The sequence below is a fragment of the Bacillus rossius genome, chromosome 7, assembly GCF_032445375.1.
Source record: "Bacillus rossius redtenbacheri isolate Brsri chromosome 7, Brsri_v3, whole genome shotgun sequence".
Taxonomy (NCBI): domain Eukaryota; kingdom Metazoa; phylum Arthropoda; class Insecta; order Phasmatodea; family Bacillidae; genus Bacillus; species Bacillus rossius.
The window spans coordinates 22479345-22496021 of record NC_086335.1 but is presented as its reverse complement, the minus strand read 5'-3'; the positions used below and the strand labels follow the sequence as shown (position 1 = coordinate 22496021).

General features: G+C 35.0%; 1 protein-coding gene across 2 annotated transcripts in view; it reads right to left on the bottom strand.

Annotated features, from left to right (window-relative positions):
* The window catches only part of LOC134533729 (V-type proton ATPase subunit H), a 76246-nt gene that overhangs the window by 43757 nt on the left and 15812 nt on the right, over nt 1–16677 (bottom strand). For both annotated transcript variants that reach the window (XM_063371320.1, XM_063371321.1), the window contains exon 4: nt 15665–15883. In XM_063371320.1, coding sequence (XP_063227390.1) covers nt 15665–15883 — 219 coding nt within the window. The remainder of the gene's footprint in view (nt 1–15664; nt 15884–16677) is intronic.

The following is a 16677-nucleotide window of genomic DNA, read 5'->3' as shown; positions in this document are numbered from 1 at the left end:
CTATTTAATTATGGTAGTGGACAGATCTTCCAATAAAGATGAATTCTCTCCCTTAAATTTTATACTGGAACTTAGTACTTTATCCTACATAAACTGACTGTCTGAAAAGTACCTCTTGGATCAAACAGTCAAACCCAACTCACAAGGGGAAGCTACGACATTCAGATCACGTATTTTATTCAAACTTTGTACACTTTTAGTAGTCCATTAGGAAAACATAATGTGGAAGTAGTAAGGCATACTACTTGGGCATTTTTGAGAAAATCGCAAGAGATGTTTTATGTGTAGAGTATGTACCAGTGTGTTATGGCCAGGAGCGAGAGATGGCGGTGATCATGTGGTTAGCGTCCACCTTTTTCGAAATCAGATGCAGTTAGTAATTGTCTTCTTAATTTGAATGTCAAGTGTGCAAAATAATTGATATCACTTTCAGATCCCGACAGACGTTGTTCTGCCAGTGTATAGTTATTTACCTGTATATATCTAAAAATTGGTGGTCTGTAAGTAGTCTAGACTCTATAAAGCACTATAGAAAAAAGCTTAAAAATAAGAGATTACTAATATTGAAAAGATTCCATTATCTAGCTAATGCTCGGCATGCATTGCAATGCCTCATTCAGTTTTGTTTTGTAATATGTTTGAAGTAGTTACACATATACAAATCATCTATTCATCTCTCTAAATATATATTTATCTCTATCTACATCTATATATATCTATGTAACTCTCTATCTCTATTTATCTCTGTATATCTACATATATACATATATAACGCCCATATCTTTCTATATATAAATCTCTATATAGTTCTATACATATATAGCTCTTTATCTAACCCATTTCATTCTCTATACCTCGCTCTATCTCAACTTAACCTTCTGTCTCTCTCTGTCTCTATCTCACTATATATATATGTATATATATATATCACTCTATCTCTGTCTCTTTTATATTTAAATAAATTGTGTCATGCGTGTGCACTTATACAACAAAAACAGACAAAGTGCCGCTATATAATATGAAATAAACACATTTTTTGAAAGGATTTGTGCTCCAACTATTGCAAAATAGTTATACCGTCTCAGAAACCTTCACGGGCATGCGCATAACAACTCACCAAAATTTCATCGCAATCGGATGAATGGTATAGGAACGCATACGGCACAAACAAACGAAAATTAAAGACATGACAAACGCATCAAACGCTGGTGCGTTTAAAATTCAAGGCAACTAACTCTATCTATTGACTAAGTTAAGAACAAAACTGTTATGAGCGCCTTTATTTTGCTAGCCGCTGCGAGCTCCACTAAGCGGGCTGGTCTCACCAAGGAGAAAAATACGAATTTGCCAGACCTTACTATGTGTATGATCATGTGGCAGACACAGAGAAATGACACTCACTCACTCAGTACTTGTATGTCTATGACCTATGATTTTTTCTGTTATAAAATGAAATTATCACTTTTTCACTCCCTTAGGGATGGAATTTCATATTAATATGTGCTCTATGTGTTAATACAGGTAATGAGCTCGCTGTAGGCGGGGAAGGTTGATCAAGTGTTAATTGATTAGCTACCGACCGGGGTAGAAAAATATAAAATTCTATTAAAAATTAGGGGTTGGTGATATAAGGGTGAAAATTTAGGGTTGTATCTATTTTTTAATGCCACATTATTAAAAAAAAAATTTGTCCAAAAAATAAAAAGTTAGGGGTGGACCACCCTTATCACTTAGGGGTATAAAAAATAGATAGTAGTCGATTCTCAGACCTACTGAATATGCATACAAAATTTCATAAAAATCGGTCAAGCTGTTTCGGAGTAGTATCGTAACTAACACTGTGACACGAGAATTTTATATATAAGACAGGGACCGGAAAGTTACTTTTAAAAAGTAACTCAGTTACAGTTACAAATACTCCAATGGAAATGTAACCCTGTTACAACTACAAGTTACACTACTGAAAATAAACCAGTTACAGTTACAGTTCTGAGAAAAGTAACTGTAAGTTACTTTAACAGTTACTTTGTGAAAAACTAAAAATGTGATACGAAATATTGTTATAATTAAAAGCTACTAAAACATTGTGTTTTGTAAAGATATATGTTTATTTAAACTGAAAAAAATTTAAATAGGTCTTAATTTACATTGAGTAATTAGTTCACACTACAAAATTGTTTGCAGCACCACACAACAAGCACTTCACAATAAGGTTATATTTATCACTCGACCGAACTTCGAAAAAATTAGAATATGAAGGCCACGGCAACGAAAATTCTGGACTGCTTTCTAGGCTTCTCGCTTCATTAGATTCTGTCATTGCTTTCGTGCATGTGCACAGCAACGAGCACAGGTAGGTTAATTAATTAAACAGCACAGCAGTAAACCCGCATGTCGCAAATATTAAATAAATGACAATCAAAATCCAGCGCAGGCTAGCCAACAGCAGTTTTACAAGTACAAGAAATACCATCGCAAATAATATGCTTGTCGGGATTTTCATTCTGGGATTGAAAAAATCAACAAATCGTTGTTCGTTCAATAAGAAATACATTTCAAAAATGTAAAGCAAGAAGTAACGACAATTATCGTTACTTTAAGGCAGAAAAATGTAATTCAGTTACAGTTACAGAAAACTTAATATATTGCGTTACCACGATCGTTACCATAAAAAGTAACTGTTACAAATAACGTCGTTACTAGTAGCGCGTTACTTCCAGTCCCTGATATACGATATACATATATATATTATATGCAAGAATATGACAAATTATGAAGGAAAAAAATATATGAATTAAAAAAAACATGAGTAGGAGTCAATCCAACGATTACGGAGCTTGAACGCTAACCACTGGACAACCGCCATCTCGCGCTAATGGTCACAACTCACCAGTACATACTCGACACGTAAAACTTATTTTGTGATTTTCTCAAAGACGCCCAATAATATGCCTTCCTATTTGCACATTATGGTGTCCTAATGGACTACTAAATGTGTACAAAGTTTGAATAAAATCCGTGATCCGAACGTCGTAGCTTTCCCTTGTCTGTAAAATTTAGGTTTTTTGTGAGCCATTCTAAAATTAATAATATTAAAATATATATACAACCCAGAGGATGTGTAACAGAAAAAAAATTAAAAGATTTGAATCACCTGCCCAGAACAAAAAAAGCAGACAAAACAGACAATTTTTTTCCAATTGGGGAAAAGGGCTGGGTAGACTTCAATTATGAAAATTTGTAAAAAACTATTACCTAATTTTCTCAACTTTAAACGTAAACTCTAATGTGAAGAAAATTTGGGGCTACAATTTTATCATAAGGAATTACATTTACAAAGCAATCCAAAGTACCTGAAAAAATTTTTTGGATTATGAATTATATAATTTCAAATTATGCAATTAAAAAATATATAACAATTTTACACTAGTTAAAATTGAATTAAAGCATAAGGTATGTTGTTTAATTTCTATTGAAAAACTATCAATGTTAATATTGCATCATAAAAATATAAACTTTTATTTTTTATAATATTCAGTACCGAACTACCTATTTACCTACCTATCAAAATAATAATTATATTTAAAGCTATAGGATACAAGTCTCACTACATAATGTAAATTTCACACGCTGTGCTTGAAGTACCTAAATTTAAAGTAGTTTTTACCATTTGGTATACTATATTTTGTATAATTTCAAACCCCCAAAATATATTTTACCTATAATAATACGTAGCTGTTCAGTAGATATAACTTTCATTCTAGGGAACCAAAAGTGATGGGCTTTTTGGGTACCTTGCTGGGATCATTTCCTTGCACTGAAGATTACTGGCTTTAACAGTGTGCAATATAGTGCAGCGAGTGATGGCTGGAATAAAAACCCAGGCAACTAGTAACACGGCAAGCGGAGGGATTCACCATGAATAACGAGTGGAGTGCCAAGAGCCTTCAGTCTGGCAAATGACAAGAGGGTTGGGAATTTATTCATGCAAGAGGTTCAGGATTGCTAACGTTTATTGGCAAACTTACTGCTGGTATTCACAGCTACGGGAATTCGAAAGTGGGAGACTCACTTTGATGTCAAGATGTGCCTCATGTCATTTGATGGTACAGGAATTCTGCAAAATTTAACACTGTAGTAATATTATCGTCAGTAATTTATGATTATTTAAAGATTTCAAAGTTTTATGACATTTTGATGACAGTCAGGTTTTTTTAACTCATTTATATTACAAAATCTAACAAAGTAAATTTAACAGATTTAATTTTAGATGTTTAAATAATCATGTGATAAAAATCTTGTGAAGCCAATATCACAAGACCGGAAATTTTTTAAGCCCACTAATATTAAAAAAAAACATTAATAAGCATAAGGCAAAGATAATTTGCCCCAGATCTGACCATACAAACCCTGAACACCATACCTACATTGAGGAAAGAAAGTTCCGAATTGATGAAACAACAGACGTGACACCAGGAACCAAGCGGTAAACAGTAAGCAATCTCCAACCTGCTCCTGGGCTGCTTGACGAAGTGCTCTTTGCAAGCATCCGGACAGAACCCACAACGTTCAGGTTTAGTCCGCGAACCGGGGGGCAGCAGTCACCATCACAGAAACACGTTTACCATTTTCCTTCCCAAAACTGATGAAGCAGTTACAGATGCCAAGATGCCAGGGTTCGCAGCATCTGGTTTCCAAAGTTTTGTGGTCAAAAACTACAGTGTTATTCCAGAAGTAAAAAAATAAAACATCAGCACTAGTTTTGACATATGTACAAGGTTCTAAACAATAGATAGATTACAAACAAAAAATTACATTGCAGAACACATCTACAGTATGTAAAGAGAAACTACGAAAAAGCATATGTTTTTGATTACTAAGAGACCTTACTACTTTCCGGTAAACTGTGTCACTAGGCTACACTTATAACTGTACTGATTGAGCTTGTGTGATTAGCTATAATTCAAAGAATTCTGAGATAATGATAAGACATCAGCAAACTGAAAATTTTCAAGAAAAATTGATTTCAAGTACACAGTGTCCTTAAAAATACTCATGATTAAATTTGAGTTTATTACAAAAAATAACACTGTTGTCTATAAATTATTTTTTATATCTGTTATGTTGATGTTATACCGATTTGCAACAAATAAGACTAGAATTTAATGCAAGTCTGAAGAACTTACAGATACTACATGTCTTAAAACCATGATACCAAAGTTCCTGCTGCATTGAGTACATACACTTGACAGTACTTAGGCTGCTGTTGTATTAAGGAAGATGGGGAAGAGATATTTTTAAAATTAATGGCCCAACTTGAGCCTATTTTCTACCATTTTATTCACACCAACAATCCCTAAATGTAAGTGTTCTGCTTTACTTTCTGATATGGCCTCTTTTTTTCTATGTTGCAAGATTTAAAAGTAAGGTAGTTTAATCTGATCTCTCCCTTTTCTGTATAAATCTGCACGTCAAAAAGTTTCAGGCACCTCCCTTCCCCTCACCTTTCTGCTAGGGTGCAGTGAGCAAATACACATCTCGCCCTCTCTGTCCTCCAACCAACACACTGTCAAGTATTCTTATCTAAGTGAGCATTACAAAATCAGTTGCTGTTCAAATAATTTTGTCATAAAAATCCACCCCAAAATACTACGAAAGCATATTGATAAAAAAAAAGTTGTACCATTTCCGTAGGCAAGACCAAATAGTATCATATGAAGGTGTAAACTGCTCATCTTATATGCTACATTGTCTTATGTGCCAGAAATTACGTACACTTTCTTTGGATATGAAAATAATCACTAATAGTATGATGTAAGCATAAAGTAAACTTATACTAATGATCACTGATATTAAAAACAATCTCAAGCATAAATTTTCTAAACTTCATAAGTACATGAAAAATTACAACCAAAACAGTAAAGTGTATCGCAAAATATTGCTGTCTAAAATATTTTGGTTTGTAATTGAAATCCGGTAGTTTGGCATTCCACATCATTGAATATTCAATGCCAAGACATTGTACGATCGAGGTTATCACATAACAGTAATCAATATCAGGTGAGAATACTGCTATTATTTAAGAAAACAGATATGAAATAATAGTCTAAGAGCTTTCATGAATATAAAACTAAAATTAGAATGTTTCCTTAAGGTTCACCTGTAAATGAAAATTGAACATTATTTCACACGTGAGTATAGCCACTTTGAATAGTAAGTTATCTTATATGTAAAATATCATTTTATTTATGATTTTACAAAGGAAGTTGATTCATACCAGGAAATGTTTTGCAATCCGAAGTCATCTTATAATTGATATTGATTTAAAATTTAAATTACCCTTTTATTATTTTCTCCCTTACAATTGAACATATTGTATTATTTGAAATGCTATAGAGATAGTCTTATATTGGAAGTCATCATATTTTAGAGGTTATATATTAGTCGAAATAGTACTAAGCTCAAGGTTGTCTTATGTTCGAGATCACCTTGTATTAGAGGTCATCCTGTACACCTGAATATTTATGATGCTCAAAGTTTACAAATTTAAAATAATAGTTTAAACATAATTTTTCAATAGAAAAGAATATAATGGAATCCAAACTAGTAGAGTAATTTTTGGGGATAGAAATGTGTGCAAATTTTTTAGTAGAGTTGAGTTGAGCCAAATTCAGTATTTATACCTTTGAGTTAGGTCAAGTCAAGATTTTATTATATTTTGTAGACTCAAGCTCGAGTTCTGTAGCAGTGATGTGTCAGTCCCGGTTATCGGTTCTTTATTCTGCCGGTCCTCTGCAAATTAACCAGCATCGAAAAAGCGTAAATATAATCCCGGTATCCGGTACTACGGAAAGCAAAACAGCTAAACCATTCCCCGGTGAAAATACAAATAGACTTCTGGTAAAACCCTGTGGTATACTGCCGCTGACCAACATGGAGACGTCTTTCTAACTTCACTTTAAGCCCCATGTGTCAAGTGAACGTAAAGTTTGTAAATCTATACAAATTGCTGGCTACCATGACAATGATGAAGACATCATGCTTCCCTTCCTTCACCCAGATGAAAAGACAACGCCAGCAGGAAGTGTCAGACTGTAATCAGAGTTCCTTGTGCTGAGATCTCAACTCTTTTTTGTCCCTCTTTTCACTAGGAGACAGGGGTCAGCATTTCAACTAAAAGCGGATCTGTGGAAAAATTAGCACAGGCTCAATATACTTTTAAAACTTATTTTAAAAAAAAACTACCTTGATTTAAGATTTGTTTAATACTCATAACTGTAGGTATTTCCTATTACTTTTGCAACCCTAAATCACTTATAATTCAACCATGTGTCTATATACTCTTTTAACAGACGGTAAGCTATGGTTTTGTCATTTTTTTTCGACCAATTTTCTTATTGATGTGTCTAAATTAAATAGTGGCCCAGAGGAAAAAGTTATTACTATGTATTACCAGATATTACTATGTCATATCCCATAGGATGTCAGTGCAGTGCTGCTCCAACAATCTAGTGAGACGTGAAGCAACTGTGCTAACAAGGGGCCAGGAGACTTGTACGTAATTTGATTATGGTAAAGTGGGGCCAAGTCATAAGAAAATAAACACACTTACTTTTCTTAGGATAAACTATAGCTTTGGTGTGATTTCAAACTGTGTGAAGATTAACCTAAAACTGAGAACCAAGAAGAGAACGGATTTTTGAGAACTGTAAGCAAACTGAGAACCAGAAAAAATAAGTAGAGAACCAGGGAAAAAAGTATGACACATCACTTATTTGTAGAAGGTTTTGTTTTAGGTGTAGAGTATTTAAATGGGTTATGCTATAATACTAAGGCTCATGTAGAAACTTACTAGTAGAAATTGTATTTTGGTAATTGTTTAGATGTAGAGTATTTAAATGGATTATGCTATAATACTACGGGTCAAGTAAATTCTTACTAGTAGAAATTTATTTTGGTAATTGTTGAAAGTAGTTCCTTCATTGGTATAAATTGGGAAAAATTAACACATAAATTTTATTAGTACAGTAAAACCTTTTTGTTGCGACCCCATTTATTGCGACCACCTCTCTATTACAACCCGATTTCGAGGAACTGTGAAAAAATTGCCGAAAATCGGACAGAAAATAAGTTTCTTGTGGTGAGTAGCGTGTTACTGCATTTCTTTTGCCGAGTGCTGTACTGACGTAGGCAGCGCATATCTAAAAATAGATACCACTTCCTGTCGACCGCTGTCAGAGCTTGACAACCCCCATTCCACGTCCCTTAAATGCAGGAAAAACCCTCCGGCCGCAGCGTGTGAACATGTAGTCGGCCGCTCGCTCGCCCTTGCTCACCCTCTCCCCATACCGTGCGCTGCGGCCGATCTCAGATGCTGCTTGAACTTGTTAACAATCACGTTATCTGCTTCATTTTAACGAGGAAAGTAAAAAAAAAATTAAAACTGTCAGCAAATTGATAGAAGCTTTCTTTATGTGTCCACAAAACAGGGCACAACACTGGCCCGCCAGTTGTTTTCATTCAAAACGTGGCTAAAGAACTTGCATGGATCAGGCTGAAAACATCCGGCAATACGTGTAGGTTATAAGGAATCTTGTTATGAATTGAGATGTGTTTGGTTGGGGAGGGAGGGGTCCGAAAATATTTACAACGATCTTACCCCTCCCTCACCGCTTTAGTACCCCATTCATAATAGCCCAATATTACGGGAGAAGGGAGGGTGAAAAGTGCATTTTCTCACTAAAGATTTTTCAAAGGATAGCGAAGTTGGGGTGTTATAAGGGAGGACAATAGATGGTTTGTGTGTCTGGGAGGGATGAGTTAGCCTTGAAGAATGTTAACGAGGGGAGGGAGGGGTGAGCTTATGCGTCATGAAGCCGCTGCCGCCAGCCAGCCGGGCGAACTAAGTGTGCGCCCACTCGCATTGCAGAACCTACAGCTGCCATATTTTTAAAGGAACTGTCCCATTATTTTTTTGTTATTCTTACATGAACATTATTGGAAGTATTAAAGTCGGCACAAAAATACGCTGTGTGTTAAAATTAACAGATTTTAATGATCTTTCATTTCGTTTTGTTTTTAATTTTTTTCTGATTTTCACATTTTGGTCAAAATGTCAGATTTTTTTACGGTTCCCGAGAATGTATTCGTAAAATCACTGCTTCGTTAAATCCGGGGTTCTAGTGTATTTAACTACGGCAAGCATAAAACGTACATGTAAACTAACCAGTAAAAATAAACAGTCTTTTGACATATTTTCTTTAGAGGTGGCCTGTAGGGCGACGGACTTGTCATGAAGGTTGAAGTGGGTTTAAAGCAAAGCCGTCTAGCATCGTGAGTGACAGCATCCTGCCATTGTACGGCTGGTTTCTTAGCGAGTAGCGGTTTGGAAAAGGGGGTGGGGAGGGAGGGGGGGGGGGGTGAAATCAATTGAAAATTTCGGAAAACATCTATTACGATCCCCCCTCTATTAAGACCCTATTCCTGGGAACCGTGAGGGGTCGTTTCAGAGAGGTTTGAGTGTATCTAGGTTTCAAACCCTGATTTTTCTCTTATTTAGGACTATATTAATTATTTTGGTAATTCTACATGAGTGGTTTCTGGAAAGTATTAGGAAAAGGATAACTAAAGTCTTTCAGTTAAGTCAGCTACAGTGATTAGGTATTATTAGGTATTTACATGTTAATTATGTATTAAATACATATTATTAATATAGCTGACTTGAGCTAACAAACATTATATTTTGTTGAACTTCCATAATTTACTATCAATTTTTTTAAACGTCACATCATGTATTGAAAAACCTGGCACCAACTAAATTCAAAATGCATAACAGCTCTTTTTATAAACAAAAAAAAGCAGTTGGAAATTTTGATTAGATATTCAAAGTATGAATATATAAGTATAAGATGTATCCCTTTAGTTCTGCTACATTTATGAAGAGCATCAATATTATTTACAGATGCTATAGTAGAAAAAAGTACAAGTGAAACATATAAATACTTTCTTCAATAAATTTGTTGTGTTACAAATCTATGGCATACTGCTGGCCTTTCATTCCAGGATGGCATCAATTTCTAAGGTTTTGAGATGTAAATATCTGGATATAGGTTATATGGGTATTGTAATCATGTAAAATATACTATCCTTGGATAAAACTGCATAAATTTCTGGAAATAATAGATATTAAGAATATAAATGCAAAGCTTCAATGTAAGGGGTTTGCATAACAGTAGTTTAAGTCTCGTACGATTGAGTACAATGAACTAGATTTTTGAGTCTCGGCCCAAATCTAATAATTTTTAATGAATAGAATGAAAATTAATTAGGTACTTGAATATTAATTTTTTTTCAAAATTTTTTTTTACTGACAGTCAAATTTATCATCAAAATTGAAAATACGTATGTTCCTAATTTATTATTAGGGATGGGCCAACCAAATCCTCAAATCCCATCAAAACCTTCGTTTTTGAAGGATAAAGGTTTGAAGAAAACATTAGAGGAAATGAAGTAAATAAAAAATTCAACAGAGATAACCACTGAAGTTTAACTAGGTCAATTTTTTCTTCATACCTATCCTGTTACCATTCCTCAAGATATTGTACTTTTAGCATGTTTTGGTTCTGAAATATTAGTTTGTGTAACAACAATTTAAAAGGTATACTGTTTTAACACCATAGTTAATATTTTTCTTATATTGTACATTATTTTAATTTTGACACTTGACACCTACATTCAGATTTGACGGGTATATTTGAGATACTCTCTGGGATTTGAGATTCAGATTCAAGAAAATTGGGATTTGAACCATCACTTATCATAAATATGTATAAAACTATAAATACAATATATTCACACAGCCTAATAATCAATGAATGTACAAATGATACTCCACATTTAAAAATAATAATCTGTAATTCAAAATATTGTCTTGTTCATTCCAATTCTTGATGAAGGAACTCTGTGTGTGTGTTTGAATTTTTTGGGTTTAGAGTGTTTTTATGATTATCGACTATAGCACTAAAATATTGATTACTTACAGATGTCTAGTAATAATACAACAAAAGAAGGGGTTTCTACAAAAACCAGGTAAGTCCACCTTTGTCAAAAATGAGTTGAGTATGCATTATACAACACAGAAGAGTGTATCTTTTGGTGCAAGAATCAGATCTCTGCAGACTTCCCTGAATGAGGTATGGCTGTTTGACCAAGAATCCTATTATTGGTTTGGAGCAAGGATCAGACTAATTATACTCTGTTACTCAAAAATTACAATTCTGTACAGTGGAAACTCGTTACTACAAGAGCTGACAATGACGGGAAAAATCCTAGTAACTACAAATACTCGTAATAACAGAACATAGAAAATTGAAGTCAAAGTTAAGATTCCTGAACCTTCTAAAATTGTCTAATTTCACATCGTAACTCGAAAACGGTGCACTTTAGTGAAAAAAGGAATTAAATAAAAGTTGTAGCAAATTAAATTACAAATTGAAAAGGTATGTATGATTTTTTTGTATCTGCAATGGTTTTCGTTTTAATTGGGAATGAATTGGTCTGACACATTAGGGAGGAACGGAACATAGCTAAGATAGCAGCTGGGGCCACGGCTATGTGAAGGAGGGAGGTAAGTGGAGCGGAGAAAGGAAAATAAAAGAAGTGCGAGAAGAAAGCTGTGCGAAAGGAGGGGCGAAGGCTTCCCATCCTGTGTGGGCTGGTTTATTTTTAGATTTCCCCCTATAGTCGAAAGCCAGCACAGCAGCTAGCTACTAGGGGAGAACCTTGGCTGACATAAAAACACACAGACACACACTACGGTGCTTTATGCTTTATGCGCAGCGGTGAACGTAAATCAGTTTATACTTTCTGGTTAGGTTATATTTGTGGCCAGTCTCTCTAAAAATGTGGCAGCTCTAACACATTTTCCTCATTTCCCCCCCCTTTTTTTTGTGAGACTTCACATGATGCTGAAAAATTCCTTCACCCCCTGCCGGATGTGCCTTTTCAAGCACCTTTGTTCAATGTCAATGTCGAACTTCAACCTAGGTACAGAGAGAAAGAGACAGACAGAGAGAGAGAGGACAATGCTGGGGAGTAACCGTATAGTAACTCTCTCTCAAGCGTGAGAGCCACTAGAGAGAGAGAGCATGTTAGTCACCACAATCCCGCTCACGGCCTCTCCTCTTCCCCATTCCCAGCTGCTGGGGAAAGTAGCATAACGAGAGACAAGGCACGTTGCTTGTCACCAGTCACGCCACTTCCTTTCTCTTCAATCTTTTAGCGGTCTTTGTGTTAACTGCGTGAACCTTTTTTCAAAATTACATTAAAATCACTCGTACTTACAGAAGAGCCAACAAGCTAACACTTATAATTACCAGACAAATTAAGTATGATTTACGTAGTCAAACTGACGGTGCATTACAAAACTCTCGTATCGTCGAAGGTCTCGTAGTATCCCGTACTCGTAATAACGAGGTTCCACTGTACTTAATTGGCTCTTGCAGCAAAGATCAAACTACCCCTCCATTGTGTTTTCAATATTAATAGTAGGGAAAATCAAGCAAAACATTTTTCGGCATAGGTAACAGTTTACAGACTATTTGTTTCTATAAATCTAGAGTGTGAACAGAAAATTAAGTTTTGCCAGCTGATCAAATATGACTTGAAAAGGTAAGGTCTCTTATTTATTTTTCAACACTGCAATACTAAAAAAAGCACATTAGTGTTACCACACACACTTCTAAAGTGTTAGTTCTAGTTGACAACATAAACTATCACTAAGACATCACAATCACAGACAGTAATTTAACAGGGAAAAAAACACTACATACATAATTACTTTGCAAACAGCTTTACAAAATCATTATCTTTGTACTCTTATCAGTTAATTTAAGTAAATTTTACACTAGCAGTTTAAAATTATTCACTATATCACTAAAATCAGTTTCATAAAAGACGTTTACAAAAACCATAATTACAAATATTTATGTACAGCAAAACTTTCTAAATAGTTTCACCTATCTGTAGACATCAAATTTCCATTAAAATATTCTTAGTTTTTAAAATCATATTTTTTTTTTTATTATAGATTAACAATATACAATATGTTTACTGTACCTACTTTTCATTAACATATAATTTGACCATTCCCAATTTCACATACCAATAACTACAAAACTAATTTAAAATCTAAAATTTCAAAGAAAAAAATCTAAAATTCAGTAAATGGGAAATGTATTTTAAAAAAAAGTGAATAGGACAGCTTCCTTAACAGTAACAAGGCATTAATTAATAATGAAGAATATATCACAGAATCAGACTTGTGAACATATAGAAAAGGTATGGTATCTAACACATTCCTGAGAGCAAACTTTTAAAATACATAATTAATTAGACTGCAAAATGGAACAAAAACATGGAATACTAAATTTGGAGTAAAAACCACAGAAACTCACAAGAAAAATATATATTCACTCCAGTTTGTCAGTGTTATTTTAAGCAAAATATGTACTACATGTAATTTTTGTATGATATTAATAATTGCTAACAAATTTAATATCAAAAGTACATGTTTTATCGCATAAACGCCACACATTTTATCTTAAAATCAAGTTTGAAAAGTAGGGGTGAGAAAAGCATTTTTTGTTAGGTAAAGTTATTCATAAAAACAAAACCTATTCAAGGAAAGTATGTTCATTTAAAAAGTAGAGTATACAAAAGGTCGCCAAACAATTTAAATTAATAAGTCATACAAAAAAACATTTTGTTCAACTTTAAATAGAAAAACCAAAACTGTGATGCAAACGTGAGCCAGAGCACAGAACTATCATCGTAGTGCACATCACAAGAAAGTGCGGTCTATTAAATGTAGTTAACTCAGCACTAGACAGATCGCGCGCATTGCATACAATCGATGAGCAAACTGTATCGATATTCAACTACGTGCACACTCTTTATACGGGAATCAACATAACCAAACTTGAATGATGCCAACTAGCGCTGGCTACATTTTTATAAGCGGTACACAGCTGCGACGAAGACGATAAGATAAAGGCTATAACGTTTGAAAACGTCTTTAAAAGAAAATTTACACATCAGACAACTTCGTATTTCTGTTAATATCCAAAAGAATATTAGATTTCAACTTTAAAATACATTGTTTTATACGAAAAAACTACCTACATAAAGCGCACGGAATCTAAATAATCATGCGACTTTATGCGAGAATTTTTTGTTTCTCCACATTTTATGTCCTAAAATAATGGTGCGACGATTATGCACGTGCAACATTTATGCAATAAAACACGGTAACCCTTTGGCTTGTTTTAACTACACAACCATATCCAGCAGCACTGAAAAGTAACTCAAGATGGCTAGCAATACCATGACAGTAAAATTCACCAGAGTTTACCACACTTCTCTATGTATTCACACACCCAAGCAATTATAGCCCATATGAAAATATACTTTAAAATTTTCTAATCAAAAATTAAATTCAGATTTGGGGTCTATAATTTTAGATGAGGCTTTATAATTTCAATATTTGTGTTAAATGATGTAGATGATGAATGATGATTTATATGTGTTATCATAAAACTTTAAATTTTACCTAGAGAAAGAAAAAAATTTTAAAGTACTATTTCTCACATATAAACCATAGAGTATTAGTAAGTACCCTGCTTCTCAAAGTAACATTGTACAATATGCACAGTTTTGAAGTTACGTTAATAAATTATGGGAGGATTTTAAGAAGCTAAGTCATAGATTCGAAAAAGAGCTCTTTTACATCCACAGCAATTTTTAACTCCTGTGTGTACACAAACAGCAATGGCACTTGTATGATACTAACACAATGCAGCAAATAAATAATATAAGTCTTACAAACAAAGTTAAAATTTCTTTTAATAGCTATTCGTTTCCTTCACTGCCTTTTTTTTGAGCACAATTAAAATGGTAAAATGATTTACATTATGCAAAACTGCCAAGTATGTTCAAACAATGTTTAAATTAAACCATCTCGCACATCAGCAGTAGCTCTGATGAGAAAAACCAGAAAACTTCAGTGTTATGTTAGCTCGCCCCTGACAGGATGCGCTAGTGGCAAGTCATGCTGGATTAAGTTTACAGGTTAAATAAGATTTGCTATTGGACAACCTTATGTTTATGCTTGTAGCTCAGAAATGTTGTTATACCCAAAACAATTTTATTCTCAAAATGTAGTTTTACTGTTTGTTCAAACGTACTTTGACGTACAATTAATGCAGCAAATTGATTTCTATGTAAATAGTGTCAATAAAAACACTTAAGTAGTTTGAAAATTAATTATTTTGATGAACATGCACTCTTATGGTGTTTTATAAAAAAATGTTTCATTAGGGGTCTATTTTTCTAGAACCAACTAGGGCATTTCTTTGAGGAGTGGGTGCAGCTCCATTCTCCTCTACAACTCCGTCCTCGGTAGGGTGTAACGATGAAGGGTGACGAGATAAGAAAGGAGTTCTGGTAGAATGACTGGGCAAGGGAAATGGAAGAGCCCTACGACCCAGCCGGGAATGGAACCCGGATCGCCTCGGTGAGAGGTGAGTCAGCCGACAGCTCTGCCACAGTGGCCCCTCAGGTGCTCCCAGGAGCAGACGACACCCCCTCCCACTGGTGGCATGCTCACGTTCTTCTTGAGCTGCTCCTTGAGCCAGGTGAGGTAGAAGTGCAGGTCGGACTGCTCCATGAGGTCGCGGCCCCAGCACGCGATCTTGGCGATGATGCGCGACGTCATGTTCACGATGAAGCCGTCGGGGCGGTTCAGCAGGTTGAGGAACGGGCCCCACACCGTCTCCCGCTTCTTGGCCGCGTGCTCCTTGAAGATCTCCACGCGGCTTCGGTCCTCCTGCAACACCGCACGTTCACTGGAGCCATCCACCCGGTACAACAATGAACAATACTGAACATAATGTGCTACCACACTGCCATCATAATTCACTACAGCAACTATGTATTTTGCTCTCTTATCTTGTTTTAACTAGTTTTCACTTGTATTATCAATATGGTAACACCAACCAATAAAAAAGTAATTACTATGTAATATAAATAACTAACCCCCTGTCCATCACTCCTGTGCAAAAGAAGCACACCTTATGTTTTTTGAGTTAGTGAATATGTGTGTATAATAGTGATTATGCATGTATGAGCCTCTTTGTTTCATAGAGTTTAACATCACATGGTTATGCATAGAGGCTTAAAGCAATGGTACCCTCAAGTGACCTGCAAATGTATAAACGACTTGGGAAATTAATTTGAGCATGTATGACTGAGTACTGCAGGCCTCTACAAAATCTCCGAAAGTTTAGGAGCTATACACAAAACCTAGAGCCAACCTTGGAGCAGTGGGCAAGTGAACAACAGCACAGTGCCAGTGCAATGCCAAACTTGCTGCGCTCATCTGTTTCCAGGTGCACTGTAGTCCAGTTGTAGAAGTGTGATGTTGCTAAGAGTTTGCGGCACACAGGTGCTGAATTTGCAGTGAGTCCGCAATGGGGGATACAAGTACTTTATTATCTAAGAGCTCATGTTGGCCGCACACCACAGGTAAAACATGTGCACACTAGTAAAAAACCGCCCTTGTTTCTCGCACCCAGTCATTTTTGTACAGCATGATTTTGTAAAAAACAAAATTTGTTGATG